Source organism: Archocentrus centrarchus, chromosome 19, assembly GCF_007364275.1.
Source record: "Archocentrus centrarchus isolate MPI-CPG fArcCen1 chromosome 19, fArcCen1, whole genome shotgun sequence".
NCBI lineage: Eukaryota > Metazoa > Chordata > Actinopteri > Cichliformes > Cichlidae > Archocentrus > Archocentrus centrarchus.
Window position 1 is genome coordinate 5,218,870 of NC_044364.1, and position 19,945 is coordinate 5,238,814.

Consider the following 19,945-nt stretch of genomic DNA (forward strand, 5'->3'; position numbering starts at 1 on the left):
ACACCGTGAGTTACCAGTAAATAAAGCACTCTGATGTTCTTCGCTGTGTTATACCACAGATACCACATCTGTTCATGTAAAAATGCAAAGACAAAAAAAAACAAACAAACATCTTCTGCATTTTTATGGTATGTTTATTTTTTTAAATCTTTTTTTCTTTAAAAAAAAAAATGTCAAGATCCCAGTAAGCCCCGCCCTCACCCTCTGTTCCCCAGCCGGCTAGCTCGGCTCTAAAGTAACCAGCAAAGAAAAATAGTCATATAGACAAACTGTAATATACACCCCATATACAGCAATACATAGTGGTCTACCATAATGTTACCAATAATACACAACCTCCAAAGAGGCTTCAATTCAAACTGTTGCCACTGATATGGTTTGTTTCAACAGCAACTCTCAACCAGTGAAGGTTGTATCTTTGACTAGTGTGGGTGAGGTTCAGATTGCCACGATGAGGCCACCAGCAGCTGCCTTTTTTATTTTTAAAACACACAATCAACGGCTCAGCTGACCAATTGTAACACAATGTGGCTTTTACTCAGCTGTTGACCTGAACACCCACCCTTTAAACCAATCAGATTCAGCATAAGTGCAAAGTTTAGGAGGCACTGACACACTGCTATCTCTAGGAGCCCAAGCAAACATCACTGACAGTCGCTCCTCGACGCTGAGCTGTCCAGCTGTTTACTGGGGGTTGAAATGGGTTGAAAGCGACCTGCAACTTTCAGCTGGTTTTCTTAAACCTGGTTTTAATGCAGGTCAGGACACGGGAAATGGGATTTTATCCATCTGGATCCCCATAGAATTAAAAATTTAAAAATCCACTTCAGGTCCATTAAGTCCTTTCAATGAATTTAACATCTATGTTTCTTGCTTATTTCACCTCACCTTGCATATGGTAACAGCCAGTGAAAGACAGGACAATCTGTGTTAATGTGTATGTGTGTGCGTGCATGCACGCGCATGTGCCAGTGACCCCCCGCAGTGGTAAAGACAGCATAGAGTATGTGCATGAAATAAAGACGGAGCCTGTACACAGTGTGAGCGACCACATGTCCATCTGTGTGCATCTGCGTGAGGAGCTACAGACATGGCTACCAGTGCAGCTGCAGGTCTGTATTGTCCAGAAAGTCGGCCGAGAATACGCTCTGCGGTGTGTGCGGTGCCAGTGGAGCTAAACTCGTCCCTCCATCGCCAGCTCCTCCTCTTCTTCCTCCTCCATTCCCCTCGCTCCCTCCACTTGCACTCCCCACCATGTCCAACCAGTCCATGCCATCAAGGTTGGGGTCACCAAAGTCCAGCCCGGCAGAAGGAGGAGAGAAGCCCAGGTCAGACGTGTCCATAGGGGAGGGAGGGTGGTCCAGGATGCTGGGCGTGCTCAGCATCTGGCTGTGGAGGTCGTCGATCAGCGCCAGTCCGCCGTCGGACTCTATGCCCAGCAGTGGGGCGCCTGTGGTGCTCTCCAAAAAGTCCTCCAGACGCCCACTGCCTGAGCAGGGCTCTCCCACTGAAGGCGCCGGGCAGATGAGGGGCTGTGTAGGGGTGGGGGGGGAGAGGTGGAGGGGAGATGGGGCATTACATGGAGAGGGTGGGTCAGAATGGAGCGGGGCGAGGGACGGGTCCGGGTTGACCTTGTAGCCGGGGATTTCTGGTAGAGGACAGGGATATAAAGGTCATTAAGACAAACAGATTTGTGATGTCTCTCTCTCGTTACACTGAGATCTCATTATTACCTCCACTTTTGAGTAGGATGTCAAACAGGTCGTCCATCTGCTGGCTGTTCAGACCATTCTCCGGCTATCACAGAGGAACATAATAATCGTTAGTCATCAATTACACATGTAAACACAGCACTGAGTTCTATACTGTAACAAACTCCATTTTAAAACGGCACCTTTTGGCCTTATTGTAGCAATTTAATTAGTTCAGTGAATAACTGGTCAGGTTCAGATGATGGGATTTTACTTCAAAATAAATCTTTAAGATTGGCTAAAGAATATTATTTGCCCCTAGCGACAGTGATGCACCAGGGATTCTTCACTGAAATGTTGTAGGATCCACTATAGAGCTACTTTACACAGTAAACGCCCATGAGTTATGTATTTAATATGTATTTGTGGTGGAATACATATCAGTGGGAGCAGGAAGGGATGGGTTTTTCTTTTAGATCATTGGGTCTGTCAGGATATCAACAGCAGCAAGCTAGTCTACCACTGCTACCTAGTTAATCCAACCCAACACCACCGCAAGTCCTCTGCACAAAACATTATAAACATTATTGACAAAAGTGTGAGAAGATGAACAACATGGAGTCGCAGACAGGGAAAAGATCAATATTGCAAGGCAGCTGGAAAGAAAAGACATGCTGGAGGACATACTTTGGAGCGCTGAGAAGGAAGGGAGGTGTTGGGTTTAGGAGAGGGAGGGGTGAACAGTGTGTGCCGGTCGTAAGGCAGACACACCTCCTCTCTCTGCCAGCATGGTGTGATGAAGTGATGAAATGAGAAAAGAGAAGAAACAAGGAGACAAATTTAATGAACATGTGGAGAGCAGGACAAAACTAGAGATGACATGCTGAAGGTAAATCTGCCTGGAAGTGGAAGAGGAGGAGGAGGAGGAGGAGGAGGAGGAGGAGGAGGGGGTGCTGTTGCTGGTAGTGTTACCTTGAGCGATGACATTAAGCTGCTTTGGCTTTCATTGTCTAACATGTCGTCGAAGAAAGGCTGCAGGTTGGGCGGTGCGGTGACTGAGTGGTTGGGTTGTGGATCGCCGTTGGTGTCTAAATGCAGCCCTGTTTTTTGTCCCTGAGGGCAAAGAGTGGCACATTTAGAGTGTAAGGCACACATAAACTGTGATTGGCTGCTCACGTCTTATTATAGCATGCTTTGGGTGATTTTACACTGTGTCAGTGGTGACACCTTGTGGTAAGAGGATGTTGCTGCTCAGAATGTTACAATCACTATCATCCTTGCATGTTTCATAGAGAAAGAGTCTTTGCTGTACCTTTTTGTTTGGTTGGCTCACAGGCTCCGCCTCTGCCGGCTCTTTTGATTGGCTGCCAGTGCTGGGGAGTTTACTTGGAGTCGAATGCAATCTCTGAAACATTACAAGCACATAAAGTTAAAAATTCTGTCAGACTACATAATATTATCAGTGTTTCCCCTCACATAAGCAGTGCATGCAGGACTCTTATTTTTGCATTTTATTATTTTGTTAATTTGTAATTTTCCTTCATTCTTTTTTTGGCCGTCATTCAGCTTGACTCCAAAGAGTCTCGCTCTTACTATTAAGCTGCGTCCACACAGGAAATGATTCGAAGCGGTGTGGTAACCGGATACTTTAGTAAGTCAACAACATTCAGTGAGTTCAAGCAAATATGGGCAAAAAAACAAAACAAAAACAACCAAAACGCTGGCAACACGAGATAAGCTTCTCACCTTCGAGGTGAGCAACTGAAGCAACTACCAATGATTGAGCAGGATACCGCAGACTGACATATGATGTGGTAATAAATATACGCAGGCAACCAGAGTTCACTAGTGACCAACTGTCAGCTTCAAAGCAATGAGTGATGAGCGAGTCACTCAAAGTTTGGACAAAGCTGAATTATCATGAAGCTGGTGACAGTAGCTCTTGTTCTGCTCTGGAAATCTTGAGCGAGCTAGACAGCAACTTTAGCCAGGAGCAACATCAGGTGGAGAACTGGTAAATGTGCCGCTACGCCAGACTCAAAGGTTGCAGAGACGAGCAAAGGCTATCGTCACTCACTGCACTCAAGATGGGAGAAATGGAGGAACTGACTGAAGGTGTAACTGATTATTTAGTTGTACAAATAGTCTTATTTGGAGGGAAACACTGAGCATTATTATCATCATCATCAGAATACCATGTCCCCTGTACCTGCAGTGTGATGCGTCCATTGGTTTTGACCAATGAGGACACTCCATTCTGTCCATCTGTGGGTTGACTGGTGAGAGCGATAAGGTAGTGGTTCCCATTGGTGTCTGTGACCAGTGTAGGTGTGCCATTGGCCTTGAGGAGGTCTAATGAAATGGCCTGAGTGTGGACTGGTGTGCCGTTCTGTTGGTTGATGATGACTGGAGTAATCTGGAAACAGAAAAACGTTACGTTAACGTTTTAATATACAGCAGGAAGTACTGCGGCATTTGTGTTTCCAGTCTTTGCAGTTCTTACTTTCATCCTGACTTCCTGTTATTACCTGTTGTGTCACGGCGGCTGCCGTCTGCTGTTTCTGTTGCTGCCTCTGCTGAGCTTTTTGCTGCTTCCTCTGCTGAGTTTGGCTCAGTGCGGATTTCTGATTTGTCACCGTCTGGTTTTGGATCTGCACCTGAACCTGCTTTAGCTGAACTTGGTTCTTCTGCTGAACTTGGTGCTGCCCTTGAGTTTGCTTGAGTTGGTTTTGCTGTACTTGCTTCTGTTGTACGAGTTTCTGCTGGGCCAGTTTCTGCTGCGTTAACTTCTGTCGGTCGTGGATCTGCTTCTGTTGGGTCTGCTGTATGATAAGCTGCTGCAGTTGCTGCTGCTGCTGGAGCAGGATCTGAGCTTCTTTCTTTTGGTGTTGCTGTTTTTGAGGATTCAGTTTGGATTCTGCAACCTTCGGCAGTTGCGCCTGACTCTGTTGCTGTTTCGGTTGTGGTTGCTGTTTGGGTTGATCGGATTGCTGAACCTGCAGCCGCTGTATTTGCTGCAGCCTGAGCAGAGTCTCCTGTGAGCACTGCATCGGCAGAGCCTGCTTCTTTGATGAAGCCTCCTCTGTTACTCCCTCCATTCCTTCCTCAGGCTCCACCTCCTTCTTCACCTTCAACATGATGCCATTAGGGAGCATAGGGGGCTGAATGGCTGAGGCTTTTATTAGAGTTTGGAGTTTAACCTCTTGGCATGTTCTGCTCTTCTCACTTCCTTCCTTCTTGACCACTATCCCACCTGCCATCTTGCCCTGCTCCAGCTGAGACCTGAGGGTCTCCACCAGCCTCTGCTTCTGCTTCAACATCCTGGTGAGCTCCTCAATCTGTTTGTCCTTCTCCTGGAGCATCTGGTCTTTGTCCATAGATGATGTGTCCATGGCTAATCCAGAATCGGGAGGTTGGACAGATGCCGGTGAGGACTTGGACAGGCTGCATGAGCTCTGGATCTCATCTTTGACTACGAGTGGAGAGATGATTGGTGGGTGCTGAGGAGAGGGGTGCAAGGTGAGCTGGGTCAGCGGAGAGCTCACCTGAAGGACACACACACACACACACACACACAAAAAAGGAGAGGATGTTAAGAAAAAGTCTGGGAAGAGACAACAATGTTCTAACAATAACAAACCAGGCATAAATCTCACCATCTCTCCAAACATGTCTCCATTACAGCTTGTCTCATCTGGACTCATTCCAGCTAACGACCTCTCTGACGGAGTCGGCGACACCGGAGGGCTCGAGCTGGTGCTGCCAAACCGCATCACCCGCCCTGGAACCGCCTGAGCCATTGAGGACAGAGATAACTTAAACCCACCTTCTGCCGATTGGTGGTCAGAGGCAGACGTTGTGGTGGGAGAAGATGTGGTGGTGCTAGCAGCTGAGGTCGTGCCCTGCAGGCTGGACTGCGAAATGCCATTTTTCAAAACCGCTGCAGTTCCTCCATTTTGTTCCTGGTAGTTACGGAGCCTCTCAATTAGATCATTCTTGGTGCCTGAGACGGTCAAACCCCGCAATTTCAATTCTTGTTTCAGCTCAGCAACCTCGAGGATGGAAACAAAAGCGGTATTCATATAACATACACTGACTCAAAGTGAGAATAGACCAATTTAAAATGCTCAGTTCAGAGGAACTTTATTTATCTGGACCTTTAAAGGGTGAGTGGGTGCTGACATACTGATAAAAAGATTCACCCTCCAGGTGAATTTTAAGCAGACTTGAAAAAAAAGCAATTTGTGTGCGTCTTTTGGGCACAAAATTAGATTTTTGTTTTAAATTACTAAACAAAAGTTGGCACTGCTTCAATGAACAACAACACTGTGTATAGTAATGTTCATTTTTAATAGTTTCACAGGACACGATAGGCTCAATAAGCTCAACTTCTGGTCCTGGGTTACTTACTTTGAACTCATCCAGGTTGGCTGGCAGAGTGGCTGGTTTGGCTCCTCCCACTGCAGCTTGGCTGTGACGGCCTGTCCCCGTTTGACTTGAGGAAGCTGTGGTGGTAGTCGTGTGAACGGTACGAGAGGGGGAAGGGCCAGAGTTGGTTGTGGGAGGCTGCTCCGTTTGCGGCCTGAAGGAAGACAAATGACATAGTTGTGATAAAGATTGCTCTTCTTCTCTGGCAGACCAAAGGGGAAATTATGATAAGGGACCAAGTCTAGAGTAAAAATATACTGGTGAAGTTGAAAATAAGTGCGTCAACTACATGTTTTCTTGGATTTTAGAAATGAAATCTCTAAAAACATCAAAGTTGTGTGTGGTTTAAAATGAGAAAGGAAAAATAAGGGTGTCAAACTTGTTGACTGTCACCAAAAACCCACAGCAATTAGTCGACCTGGCTTCCAAACCATACACACATAAGCAAAGCCTAGTGTGCTCGACACTCACTTGGGAGGGGCTGGCAGGATGGTGTGGTAGTTGTAGTGGTGCTGTTGCTGACTGAGAATCTGCAGCTGCAGGAAGAGCTGCTGCTGCTGGAGCAGCTTCGCGTAAGACGAATCCATCTGAGGCGGACGCTCCTTGTCTGCCTTCTGGTCGGGAGGGATGTACTGATGGTACTTCAGCTTCTTCACCTTCACGCAGAAGAAGGAAAGGTTTATGAGACAGACGAGTGTAAAGTGTGCATTCTCTACGTATAAGTGATGCATGCTAATAAAGCAGCTACAGTAAAATTTTCCAGTGAAGAAAAGCAAGTCTATATATTCTGAAGTGCTGAGGGCACTGTGGTTACAGAAAATGGCATCTCTTCCTCTTTTACTAACGTTTCTCCTTAGTACCATTATAAAATGTCAGAAAAAAAAGCAGTGAGGTTAGAGAGAAGTGCCTGATTTAAAAGAAGCAGACGCCAAAACCGCAAAGAAGCTCTTTAACGGGTTCTTTCAAATCTAAAGAGTAACTTCAGTATTCGTCACTCAGCTTTCAGAGCAGCTTGATGGACTAGATATGAGAAAAGTGAGACAAACAAAGCTCTACTGCAGTCGTCTAAAACTTATATGTCGACGACTGCCTTTACTGATGACTGTTCATAATTTATACTCTGTTCAGGTACTCTGTCGGGGATGTAAATCGTCAGTGTGAGTTAAAATGAAAACGATACAAAGACCTTCCTGACCTTGGGTTTGCTGTCCTTTGCTTTCTTAGGTCTCTGTGGAGGGCGATCTGAACTCGCCTTGGCCTGGGACTGTAGACAGAAAACCGTGAGAAATTGTGGTGGGGGATGAGGAAGGAAATGAAGAGATGAGGGGGGGTGTTAGCCAGTTACAGAGTTCCCATAACTAGAGATTAAGGTCAGAATTATTTTTAAGTCATAAAATCAGCAGGAAGCTCAACTCTGAAAGAAAGAGCAGCGCACCTTGACCTGTCCAGCAGAATGGCGGGAGGAGGCCGAGGTCATCGTTGTCCCGTTTGTAATTTTGGGTGGAGGGGACGAATCTAATCCGTTGGCCAGGGGAGGTGGTGGTGGAGGTGGTGGTGGTGGTGGCGCAGGAGGAGGCTGTGTAAGAAACTGATGAGGTGATATTATTGTGGTTAAATATGTGTGATCCTGATGACAAACACTTCCACTAATAGCTCCGTCCAGTTCTTTCTGTTTGGTTTTGATTAAAATTACAGCCTCAGTAATACCTGTGTGGGGGAAATGTCCCCGTTCTGGGTGAGCACGTCTGAGGGGGAAACCTGAGGGACGGCACTCAGGGGAGAGTCCTGATTGGTTAGCTGGTCAGGTGACAGGGCATCACTGCTGTCTTCATCCAAAGACGAGCTCTCTCCCCCGTTTCCCTTTGGAGAATCTGTGACGGAGCAGAAATGTTTACACGTTCAATAAAACGACACATTTTCAGAGTGTGAAACTGGTCGGCATTGTTTGGAATTTCCAGAACTTCTGGGATCAGAGGGCACAGCCGCTTCCCACACAATTTTTAACAGTCAAATAAAGTTTCTCTAAACTTAGTCATTGCTCTTTAGCAATCAACACTGAGCAATTTTAGAGAAGTTACAACACCGCGTGTTCTGTCTCACATGTTTCAAAACAGGACCGTGTCCAAACAAAGCTCCCGAGTCATTTTGGTTACAGAATTGCTTTTTTTTTTTTTTGTTTTGTTTATACACAGTGCACACACCTGAATGTAACTGCTCAGGTGTTCAGACTGAATGGAAATCAAATTGCTGAGGCAGTGCAACTGCACACCAAGTCACTGGTACAATGACAACACAAATAGTAGAGGTGAACGTGTTTTAACCTGCATTCACCACAAGCTTGATGTTCAGCCTGAGTGCACCTTAACCCGTCCAGTGTTGCTGAATCCTGCAGGTATGCTTGTGAGTGTTGAATGTTGTGCTCGAGTGTGTGCATGCATTTCTGAACCACAACACTTGCTTAAGTGTCACAAATACACAAGATTGCACACAATTTTCTTAAATATACTAGCCTGCAGTGCCATTTCAAATGCTTCACTCCCTATTTAGCAGTGAAATTCCGCCACGGACGCAAACTTTGGTGAGCAATAAGTTACGCATAGGCGACGTACGGTGTAAACAAACGCAAACAGAGAATTAACACTGCATTCACAGGGGGATGATGAAATGAACACAACAGACACAAAAATAAAAAGCACTGGGATTTATAATAAATCTTGCTAAATAAAATAGCTGTTAATAATTGCTGTATGTGCGACGATGTTTGTGCAAAGTTTTGTACAGATTAGCATACCTGATAAGGAGCAGATAGGGTTCATCCATATATGCATATGTATGTGCTGATCATTATAGTAAAATGTCTCTTTTTTGTCATTTACTTGGCAAAATCATGTGTTTAGGGGCCCAGCAACCCTGGGTTTAAGTATCTGCCAATTAAAATGCATTCCCCACTATGAAAGAGAGACTGGGAATCATTATTTCAAATTGAATTAAACATTGATTTTCCTGGTAATAAACAAGTGCATTCAAGAATATAAATGTGCTGAAGTGATATTTATTATTAAATAGTAAATGAGAGAGATCTATATGAGTAAAGTGATGAAAAAAAAATTGTACTGCACTATTCACCTCTTATTTTAATTTCATTTCAGCTCAGTGTGAGTCATTACGGTGCTTTACTGTCATTCAAGGTCACACCAGCTTTTCCTTTTCCTGCTGAGTTTAACTGCGGGTACACACGGGAAGTGCAGACACATGAGACACAGGTGAAAGGAAGATAACGTTGATGGAGCTGACGACGGCTTGTCGTGTTGGCGTAGGTGCAATAAAAACCTTCCCAACTTGAGATTACACGATAGCGAAAGAGTGATGCCAGCATCAGCATGGAAGGTGTTGCCAACTGAACTTTTGAGTTGCATCAACTCACTTGACCACTGCTTGCAGTTAAATCACAAAATACTGCAAACGCACAAACAGAATTGGAAATCGCTTCCTCCACGGTATCTTAGCTCTCACAGACCTTAAATGAAGGCATTTTCTGTTACTGAGTTTGTTCCTGTACTGAGACACGCGCAAGTGAATGCTGATGAGGTGTGTGTTATTACCCAGCAGTGACTGCTGCAGATGGCAGGCAACAGACAGGATGTTCTTGTGGACCAGCTCGATAGGACCCGGTCTGTGAGAGATTTTGTCGTTGAGGTCGTCGGCTAGTCGCGCTCTCTTCAGCTGCAGCTGCTTAGCCTGCAGTGACGGCTCTGCTGACGTCTCTGCAGAGGACACAGCAGGACATCGTGCATAAATGTGCATTTATTTATCAAGTGATTCATTTTGATCTGCAGCATAAATGAGATACTACACATATGATCCTGGGCCCATCTCTGGATCTGCTCAAAATATCACGACAGGCTGTAGGCTTTCTAAAGATTGACGATATTGAGTTTTGGGCCTTTTCTAGCACTTCCTCGATTTAACTTCAACCTAACTTTAAAAACGAAACCAACAGCCAAACCAGCTGCTTGAAAATTGCAAGAAATATGACACTTTAAACCACAAAAGCATATATGACATTGCACATGAAAATGTGAAAATAAGCACATTAGTTCATAAAGAAACCATGCAAAGGCACATTTTATGAAAGTCTGCACTTACAGTGGCCAAATCAGGCTAATTAGGTGCATGCAGAAATATGGAGGAGGAACTGTACAGTAATCTCCTTACAAAGGTTTGGTTCCATATTTTTTACCATATGCTTCCTTTTCAAGAAGGTCTGGGTATTTTAAACATGACTTTTTGACAAAACTCGCACTTGTCGATTAAAACTCACCCTCCAGAATGTGCATCCTGACCAGCTCGGAGCGCTCAGGACGACTGCGAATCTTCCTTTTAAGGTAGTCCTCAGTCTGGGAAGGAAACAAGACACAAAATCACAAACTGTAAATATGAACTCGCGATAGCTGCAACACCTTAAAACACTATTCTGACCATTTTTACTGCTTTAGTTTCCACGTCACCCTGATCTGACTGCTCTGCAGCTGATATTTACGCAGCTCATGACAACTTTGCACAAAACTCTACAAACCAGAAATCAGTTGTACGATAACCCACTTAAAACTCAATCAGTATGCGTGGCTTCACCCTAGAATGCCACCTCACTATCTGTAAGCACTCAAAGTTTCAGTTAGGTTGGGTGTTTGCACAAATACTGCTGCTTTTCTTTTTTTTTTCTTCACCTCTGAAGAAAATCCACTGAGAATGCTGCAAACTCATTGTTCTTGTGGCACTCACCCTTGCTCGCTCCAGACTCCTCCGCTGTTCGTGAAAGGCTGCTGGGCTCTTCAGTGCTGCATGGGGGGAAGGGGTGGGGTGGGGGGAGATAATGCCATTTAGACAGACTGACGGGAGTCGTGATGCTCATTTCAGCAAGCGAAAACGTGAGAATCGGTACGGCTACAGTAAAAGACAGACTCAAAGCAGAAGTGGCTGCTGGTAGAGAAGGTCAGGAGTGCTATTCTAAACCACACAGTGATGACAGCTCAGTAGGCAGATCAGCCTCTGCTGCAAGTGTGTGCGCAGCCACCTCAGTTATCACTAAGAAAACCGTTACATTTCCTCAGCCTTTTTTACGATGCTTTTCACATCAGGCGTGTTATGTTTGTTGTCACTGCAGCTCGTACCCTACGGCAGCTGCAGGAAGTATCGAGATGTGGTCAGCGGTAGAGTTAATTTAGATAACCTTGATTTAATGGAACAACTTGACTAAAACCATGAACATAAAGTTTACCAAACATTCACTCAGCAGTTTCATTGACCTAAATGAGATCACACTGCTGATTATTCAACAAGTTTTCCACGTATTCCAGGGTTATTGTTTCTCATAGCTTCAATTGAAGTTGGAGGTTTTTGCTTTTCTCTTTTTCTTTTGTTTCTGATTTAGGATCACACAAGGTTAAAAATGAAGAGAGGCCCAAATAAAGATTTAGGTGAATTTCCAATCTTCACCACACAGAAACAGTTAGACTTTGAAATATAACAGTGTACTGAATGTGCCTTTTCTAAATCAGTACAGCAACCCAGCTTCAGATACTTTTATGGTTATTTTTACTCAGAAATGTGCTGACAATTGTGGTACATTCTGAAATTTTTATAAAGCAAACTAAATGCGAAAAAAAGGGGCTAAATTTACAGCATTTCAGAGGTCAACTATCTGCAATAAGTCTGGCAGATGGACTGTGGCTGAGGGACATCAATTCTTGATGAACAGAGTCTGGAGTGGATCTTTAAAAAGGAGCAAGAAGGCAGAAGAAAGGCTGATGAATAGATAGCTCCACACCCAATGAAAGTCTACATTCATCACTTCATTGCTCAGCCATGACTGTGTGTAATTTACCTAGTGTACGGGGTGAGGGGTGAATGTGGTGTGTTTGTAAGAGGGAAAAAAAATGAAGATGCATTAAAAACAATTTTAGCTTTGCTAGAACTGTGTAAAAAGAAAAAAAAAAAATATTACCTTCTAGGAGAAAGAGGTGGTCGACATGAAAAATAAGTCCAAAGCGTCACATATATTGCATTTTATCTTACATTTATAGTTATTCAGTGTGAGGAAAAGTCCAGAAGCACTAACTAAAAGAAGTTTTACAGTCCATCTCCATCACAGTGCTGAGCCGAAAAGACCTTTTCAAACTTACGGCTTTTAATATCAAAAGCTGTTTAAATCACAAATGGAAAGGCGAGGGTTTAGCGAAGCCACACGGGCAAACAAAGATGCCCACTCTGTATTTGGGGAAGGATATTCGGAGGACAGCGGCAGTTAATATGATGTAAGAAAGCAATCATCCGATTGGTCAAGAGTTGTTAAAATCCCTGCCAAGGGTGTTTGAGAGAGGACATTCTGGCTACAGCAGGGCGTCAACTGTATATGCACCACAGATGACTGGGTGGGGGTCGGAAGCATTCCTCGTGTCACAACCCCTGACGTTCAAAGAATACCAGTTGTAATTTGACCAACCAACGGTCTGCATCACAATGAAAACACCACAAGGACAAACAGATCCTATAAACTACTCAAACACTGATTAACTGTTTCAACTTCACGCTAAATTAAAACAATATTTATTGCATATGGGGGAGAGGAGGTTGGGCTGGTATTATTATTTTAATCTTACTAGACTCATGCTGGCCTTTTATTGGAAAACAGCGATCAGGCAGTGACCTTGTTCACCAAATGAATGAAAAAATGGACAATAACTATTATGTCTGTAAATATATTTATTTAAATATCTTTATTTTCTGTTGGCCTTTGAGACCTTATGTCATTGCATGGTTTGTTTATGTGTTTGTTAATGTGGATCTATTATGTGAGGCCTTCCACAACAGCTCCAATTTCTCATGTGGCCCATTGGGAAAATGAATCGCCCACCCCTGCTCTATGTGATGTCAGTAAGAGAGGATAATTGTAATAAGGTTGCCACGGGTGCAAAGCTCTCTGTAGCAGCAGCCCCACCCACCTGCAGTTTAAACCTTCTGTTTGCAAGGGGCAGCCAATTAGAAGAAAGATGACTTGAAAGGAAAGACAAGGGAGCTAAAACACAAGGTGCTAAATAGCTATTTTTTAAAATATGTGCAATTAACAAATACATATGTACTGTATATCTGGATATACTCAAACATAAAAAATACCACAACAGAGGTAGAATGGGCAGCAAAGAGAACAAGCAAGGAATTGAACTCTCAAAATGAGCTATTGAATCAACAGTTCTTCTTTCAGGATGTTGCCCCTAATGCACTTTCAAACTGAAACTTCATGGAGAAGAAAACACTAAAAAGTTATTTGAAAATGCCAAGAGGAAGTGAAAACTTTCAGCTCAAAAAAAGAGCATTTTCAAATCTATTATTACAGGCACAGGACCCAATACTGTTCAGAACTTTCACCTCTGGGACACCTCCACCACCCTGACACTATTACCTCAAGCTTAACTATAAAAAAATATCTGGTGGTCTTTTCACACATTGCCCATTTATTTATATAGTATATACATAAAATACACAAAAGATATAAAAATTACAGATTTGTTGCCGTTCTTAACTGACAGTGTTTGAGAGTGGAAGGTTAATCATTCACACCTCCTACAGTTGCAAAACCAGTGTGAGGATTTGATACCCCAGCAGGAACTGACCCCACATCAGTTCCTACCCCTAAATGTCTCCTTTACAAAACATGATACAAAGAACATTTAAGTGCAATAATTGGACAACTGACAGGAAAAACAACCCTGATTGTTTATTTATGGCACTGTTGATGGTTCTATGTTGGCCAAAACAAACCATGTGCTGACACTGTGATTTGAATTTTCAGATTATTTTATGTTTCATAAACCCAATGAATAACAGGTTGATAAAATAACACAATACTAACTGTTGATGGGGTGGCTGTGGCTCAGGAGGTAGAGCAGGTCATCTACTAATTGGAAGGTTGGTGGTTCAATCCCTGGCTCCAGTCTGTATGCCTTGGGCAAGATACTGAACCCCGAGTTGCTCCTGATGCGTTTATCCGAGTGTGATTGTGTGCGTGAATGTTAGATAGAAAGCACTTACACGTAAACCTGCATAAAGTGCATTGTGCGCTCACATAGAGCAGAAAAGCACAATATGAGAACCGGTCCATTCTCTTATTTCTTTTGTGTTCATTTGTACAACAGCTATGTGGAATTATTTAGCAAAATTTATTCCTGTCTTCAAGATACAGTTAACACGAAAATCAATAGAAGATAATGTTAGTGAAGAGAGCAGTTCATATGATCTGTACTGACCTATAACTCGACAGTGGCCCTGATGCCTGAATAGCCTTCGCCCTCTTTTTGCATCTCAGGGCGATCGTTAAAGGAGGGCTTTCTGTAGTCAACAAAGTCGTCACCTTGAGAACAATCTAAAGAATCTCATTTAAACCCGTGCCTTTTCTTTCTCACAGTTATGCTTTTTTCTTGGAATCACCACAGAAGAGAAACTGGAAAGTGAAATACTCCACCAGAACATGCTGATCATAAAGCAACAGCAGTCCGGTCTGAGGCCTGCTGCAGAAAAGAGGATGCAGAGAGATTTACTCTAACTACAAAATGGTTCACTGTAAGACTCCGTGCTGCCCACCAAAAGAAACCCTTGGCCTTCACTTCACGGTTTTCTTATATACCCAAACCTTTTTTTGCAAAGTGAACCTGGTACACCGGGGGCTTATTAACAGTTTTAGCCAACAGCAACTTTTCAACGGGAGCTGCTTTAAAACAAACAAAAACACGACAATAGGCACACCACATGTTGCCATCCATTCATGCCTACTTTTTGTCACCCTTCGTGGCATACAACTAGTATAGTCTGTGCATCTACTCTACGTTTCTATGTCTGAATGGACCCATCAGGTAACTTCTCAGGTCTCCATTTGGAGATCTTTTTCTACTCAGTCACAATCACTCCATCAATGAATGGAGGCTAAAAAAGCAAAGTGCTTCCTGCTAATACCTTTGCTCTTCACAGAAACAGAGGGAAATTTTCAAACCTATAATTCTGCCTCTTGTGATGTGAGGAACCCTGAAACAGGAAGTGGACAGACATAAAGAGGAAGCTGCCCTACTTGATAACACAAAGTAGTGCAAAGACACAGCTAAATTTGACACATGAAGAACACACATACTCATAGTGATAATGTCGATAAGGGCTGACATTTGTTAGTAAAAACACAAAACAGTCCAGACCTTCACAGTACCACCTGTGATACAACGGAAAGTACAACACAGACTAAAAGACACTATTTACCAACATATTCCACAGTGCTGTTTGTGACAACGTAAGGCCCGCTCAGCATGTGAATTAAATGACCATCCACATATAGGCAAGTATCATGTAGCACCTGGTATCACGCAACAACCTCGTTAGTGTGTGACAGAGTATGATTTGCTGTCTAATCCTGAAACAGGATAGGGTTAACGGTTTGACCTCATCTCCTTGGTACAGCTCTTATTTTCTGCTCTTTGGGTTTCTACAAGCTATATAACACTGAATCGTTCCACACAATAAATAAAAACTGTCTTTAGGTAAAAATGAGCTTCTGAAAGCACATTTATGTGCTTGTTTAGGTGACACTACCATATATCGATAATATACTCTTCAAGTTTGCAGTATACGGTGCATGAGGTTTTTAAAAGAAAAACAGAGTGAGCAGACTTACGTGGCATGATCCCTTGGCTGACCAGCTCCTCTCGTGTGCGTCTCTGCTGAAGCTTGAGCTGAAGGACTGCATGGAGACACAGGAGGCGAAGAGGAGAAAGAAGAGAAGATAGTCAGTGACGGCCAGTTAGAATAAGAACCGGCAACGTTGACGGGCTGTGCCCGTAAAGCCTCAGAATCAGCAATAGAGCCACAATATTTAGGTAAATAAGCACAAAAAGAAACACATATGACTGACACGAAGAGGACCTGCACTCTGTGGCAACCGGTTCATTCTCCAGTTTCCCCCTTCTTGCATGCATCTTTTTCTTTTTTCTTTTTTTTTTGAAGTTACAAAGGAGGCGGTACAAGGTGGGTGTGTGTAGACACACTTCCTGTTCCTAAACGCAGATGTGTGAAAAAGCAGCAACCATCTATCAAAGAGTCAGTGAGAACACTAAAAAAATAAAGCTGCTATAAAGATTGAAGAAATTAAAAGGAATTAAATAAGACCAGCTCCAATTTGGGACTGAATTAGAAAAAAAAAAAAAAAAATGGTCCGATTGCGTCGTCATTTGAAAACAGGAAGCTCTTGTTACATAACAGAGAGGCAGGGGGAGAGAGAGTTATAAGAAACACAATGCTGGACAGAAAAAGTTGGACCATGTCTGACCTTTCTGGACAAATAAAATGTCAATTGTTGAGTGCTGTGTGGCACAGTCCTCCTCATCCTGATACCTTCAAAAGTTTTAAAGTACCCAGAAAGTTTGGCTTCATAACAGCAACTGAATGTTAAATTAGAAATCAGCTGGCAATCACTTAAACATAGCTGGGCAAAGATGAGAATATTACAAAATAACAATTATGCATTAACAGCTGCAAGATCATGCAAGTGCACTGTATTTCATCATTAGCTGCAGCAATGGCTTTATTGCAACACAATAGCAATTTAGGGAAGTGATCTGGTCCCTTCAGTCAACCATGTGCACACCACAAACACACCAACACCCAAAAATATACAGAATGGTTGAAGACACTGTGTGTGTGTGTGTGTGTGTGTGTGTGTGTGTGTGTGTGTGTGTGTGTGTGTGTGTGTGTGTGTGTGTGCATAAGTAACTGACACTGCACTATACATGCAGTGTTTACTTTTAATTTTGTTTTTTACTTCAAAACTTAACAGTATCGGAGAAGGAAGAATTATGTTGTTACACCAACTAGCATCAGCACCAATGTAAACATTCAGCCGATGCTCCTGCTTTAGACATCTCAGCTATATCCCTGCTGACAGGCTATGAATGCATGTGTGCGTGTAGTGGCGTAAACCACCGAGGATTCCCGAGTATTTCGGGCCAGGGTTGCATCTGCTACTTTGGTCAACCAGCACCTGTTCCTTCCCACTAACCAAGTGACATCATTGGGACTCACAACAAGACTGCTGTTGCGGGTGCCGCCCTTGTGTCATAACAAACAAACCTCACCTGGACAGGAACACCGCAAGATCCGTGAATTAATGTCAGACCCTGTGCAACTAAAAGTCACTCTTTGGCTCTGAATTCTGGCTGGCGAGCCCAGCTCCCCTCTGTTATTTTTACAAGCGTGTATGCTCCACATCTAAAAGCATCAGTCTAACACTAGAGACTCCTCACTGCAAGCAATAACATGCCATGTGACATTTAGCAGCATAAACACCCAAACCTAAACACACTTACGCAAGTCGATCTATACGCTCTGCCCGTGCAGCTGCTAGCAGATTCATTTTCTCTCAGTGCCAAATGCACAAGAAAACACTTGCAATTAAAGACCATGCACACACAGACGCACACTGACCGTGCCACACAGCATTAGATACCACCTGGCACTTCCAGGGAAGAGGTTTATTCTTGGAAAGACTTTGCCTCTATCCTAGCCTCACATCTCCACAACCCCCCCCATCCATATCCTCTGTCATACACCCAGGATACTCCAGCTTTCTCCTGCCCTCTCTTTGCTGTCTCCCTCTCTGTCCTTCATTTCTGACAGCCTGAACACCAGGCTGGTGAGATCAGTGGCAACACTGGCTCTAATAGTGGATTATAATGATAAAGCGTCAGCTATCAATAAATATCCAACCAAAACAATGCAGAAGTCTCACACAGACGCTTTACACAATATAATGATGGTGTGAAAAACTGCAGCAGTGTTAAAACTGTAAATTCATGCGTGTAAACTAATCATGTATGTTTTTTTATTTAGTACCGTCTTTTTTTAACTTGGTCTTTTTTCTGTTTTTGTTCCACTTTATTTTGGTTTTAATTCCACTAATTCACTATTTCACTTTTTAAGTTTTAGTGCCCTTTCTTTACATTTTGTAATGCTTAGCAAAAACACGAGTATAAAAGACAGACAAGAACCATTCAGAGGCTATGAACTGTTTGTTCCGGATTAACCACAAAGCAAACTTTAAATGGGTGACTGAAAGACAAATGAAAACTTTTGCACTGATGGTTACATGCACTGCAGTAAGAAATTATAATAAGATTATTTTTTTTAATATACTAAAACATAACCAACGGTGATAGTGATGTTTTGTTAACTGTAAGCAGATTACTGCTTGGAAAAAAAAAAAAAGAGGGATGTGTCTTTGTCTTTTGGAGACCAGCTCACACTCTGGGACTTAAATCAGGTTTGAAGGCCATTTTGGTTAATTTAAGAAAAGGATGAAAAGGCAGGGCAGTTTTATTGGGATACTAGGCCACAGCCGAAGCTTGCTACTACACTCATAAAAAGTCAGAGCAAAGGAAGACGGGGAGAAAGAGGAAGACGACAAAGACGCAGTGTTTGAAGATTTTAGATTAAGCAGAGGAAATGACAGTAGACCACAGATGGTTAGCTTATTTGAGGACAATTACTGAGTCGATGTTTTGATTAACACATCGCTGTGAAAACCAGAGAATTAAAATCTTGCACAATAATTTCAAAGATCTGCGTGTAGGTGTACATCTTGAGCACTTGATCTCATTAAATACCTGACTTTCTCTGCACAGCAACTACAAATACAGCTTTCTTTAAACCTTTCATATGCGTAACTTCAAAAATATAACAAATCACCAGTCATGAAACCTTTTAACTGCAACTTTTAAAGCTTCCGTTTCAAAACTGATCACATCACAATATGAGATAAGGTCTGTATTAAAAGTCATTGTCATTGTCTAAAGAGTCATATTAGAGGGGGAGAACAGTGAGATAGAGTTAAGATGGTGGTGGCCAACTGGGCTAAGCCTGCTGCGCTCATGTGTCAGTAGATCTGATTAAACATGTCTGAGTTCGTCACTGTCCCCACAGACCCCTAGCTTGGCACAACTAAGCCTGCACACACCAACCCGAGTGACACACATGAAGGCAAAATACTCCAGGCCCACAGAGCGTGTGCCACATACCCACCTAAAGACAAGCCCCCGCAGACGCTTGGAACAGACGTTACGCTTGGCACTAGGCTTTGGAAACGTTTTTAATCGGGAAAGATGTTCTCATCGTTCGCACAGTAGCACAGGTTTGATTGCATTTGCTGAACGGAGAGGCGAAAGCGGCGCCTGACCGCAGCAAATGTTTCGCACATCGGTGAGAGTGGAAAAAAGCTAGAGGGCAGGAACAATACAAGGTTAAGGCCATTCACGCCTTGGAATCACTCGCACTGCCTTTCCTCTGCTGCGCTGTGCCGAGAAGCAGGATGACAACAAGAAGAGGTGCGGTGAATACTAAACATCTTTAAAGTTCAAGTGAGATTAGACAGCTAATGGCTTCGTGCAGTTCTTGTCACTCATGCTTGTGAAGAATTCAGCAGCGGTTCAGTTAGCAAAAAGCACACCAGGACTAATAACCTTTAACTGACAGCTATAGTTCAGATAAGCACAATGAGTGAAACAAATCGCTTCTTTAAAAAAAATGCCCATCTTTTCTCTAGACTGCCTCCATCTCCAGTCATTCTAACCTCACAGGAATGTTTTGTTTCATCTGCAGCCAGTCAGCTGAGACTCTGGCCCATGCTTGTAACGTTGGTTATAAACAAAGTGAGGCCTTTTTTTGCTGTTGCACGAACCATACCAAATTAGGCTAATTTTTGATAGTATGTCACTGTTGGATGACTTCATTTTTTGGAA

The 19,945-nt window shown here is 43.2% G+C and overlaps 1 protein-coding gene across 6 annotated transcripts in view; it reads right to left on the minus strand.

Annotated features, from left to right (window-relative positions):
• Positions 1–131: 131 nt before the first annotated feature.
• Positions 132–19,945, minus strand: part of mrtfab (myocardin related transcription factor Ab) — a 41,928-nt gene continuing 22,114 nt past the window's right edge. For 4 of the 6 annotated variants that reach the window (XM_030754991.1, XM_030754995.1, XM_030754996.1 and 1 more), the window contains 17 exons: positions 15,832–15,897; positions 10,902–10,957; positions 10,441–10,516; positions 9,722–9,883; positions 7,827–7,990; positions 7,555–7,707; positions 7,306–7,383; positions 6,591–6,775; positions 6,102–6,273; positions 5,348–5,743; positions 4,220–5,236; positions 3,901–4,107; positions 3,004–3,096; positions 2,664–2,804; positions 2,379–2,471; positions 1,734–1,797; positions 132–1,648 (listed from right to left, as the gene is read on the minus strand). In XM_030754991.1, the coding sequence (XP_030610851.1) occupies positions 1,095–1,648; positions 1,734–1,797; positions 2,379–2,471; positions 2,664–2,804; positions 3,004–3,096; positions 3,901–4,107; positions 4,220–5,236; positions 5,348–5,743; positions 6,102–6,273; positions 6,591–6,775; positions 7,306–7,383; positions 7,555–7,707; positions 7,827–7,990; positions 9,722–9,883; positions 10,441–10,516; positions 10,902–10,957; positions 15,832–15,897 (3,677 nt within the window). In that variant the 3' untranslated portion in view covers positions 132–1,094. The remainder of the gene's footprint in view (positions 1,649–1,733; positions 1,798–2,378; positions 2,472–2,663; positions 2,805–3,003; positions 3,097–3,900; positions 4,108–4,219; positions 5,237–5,347; positions 5,744–6,101; positions 6,274–6,590; positions 6,776–7,305; positions 7,384–7,554; positions 7,708–7,826; positions 7,991–9,721; positions 9,884–10,440; positions 10,517–10,901; positions 10,958–15,831; positions 15,898–19,945) is intronic. The other 2 variants (XM_030754992.1, XM_030754994.1) reach the window with 2 other exon arrangements.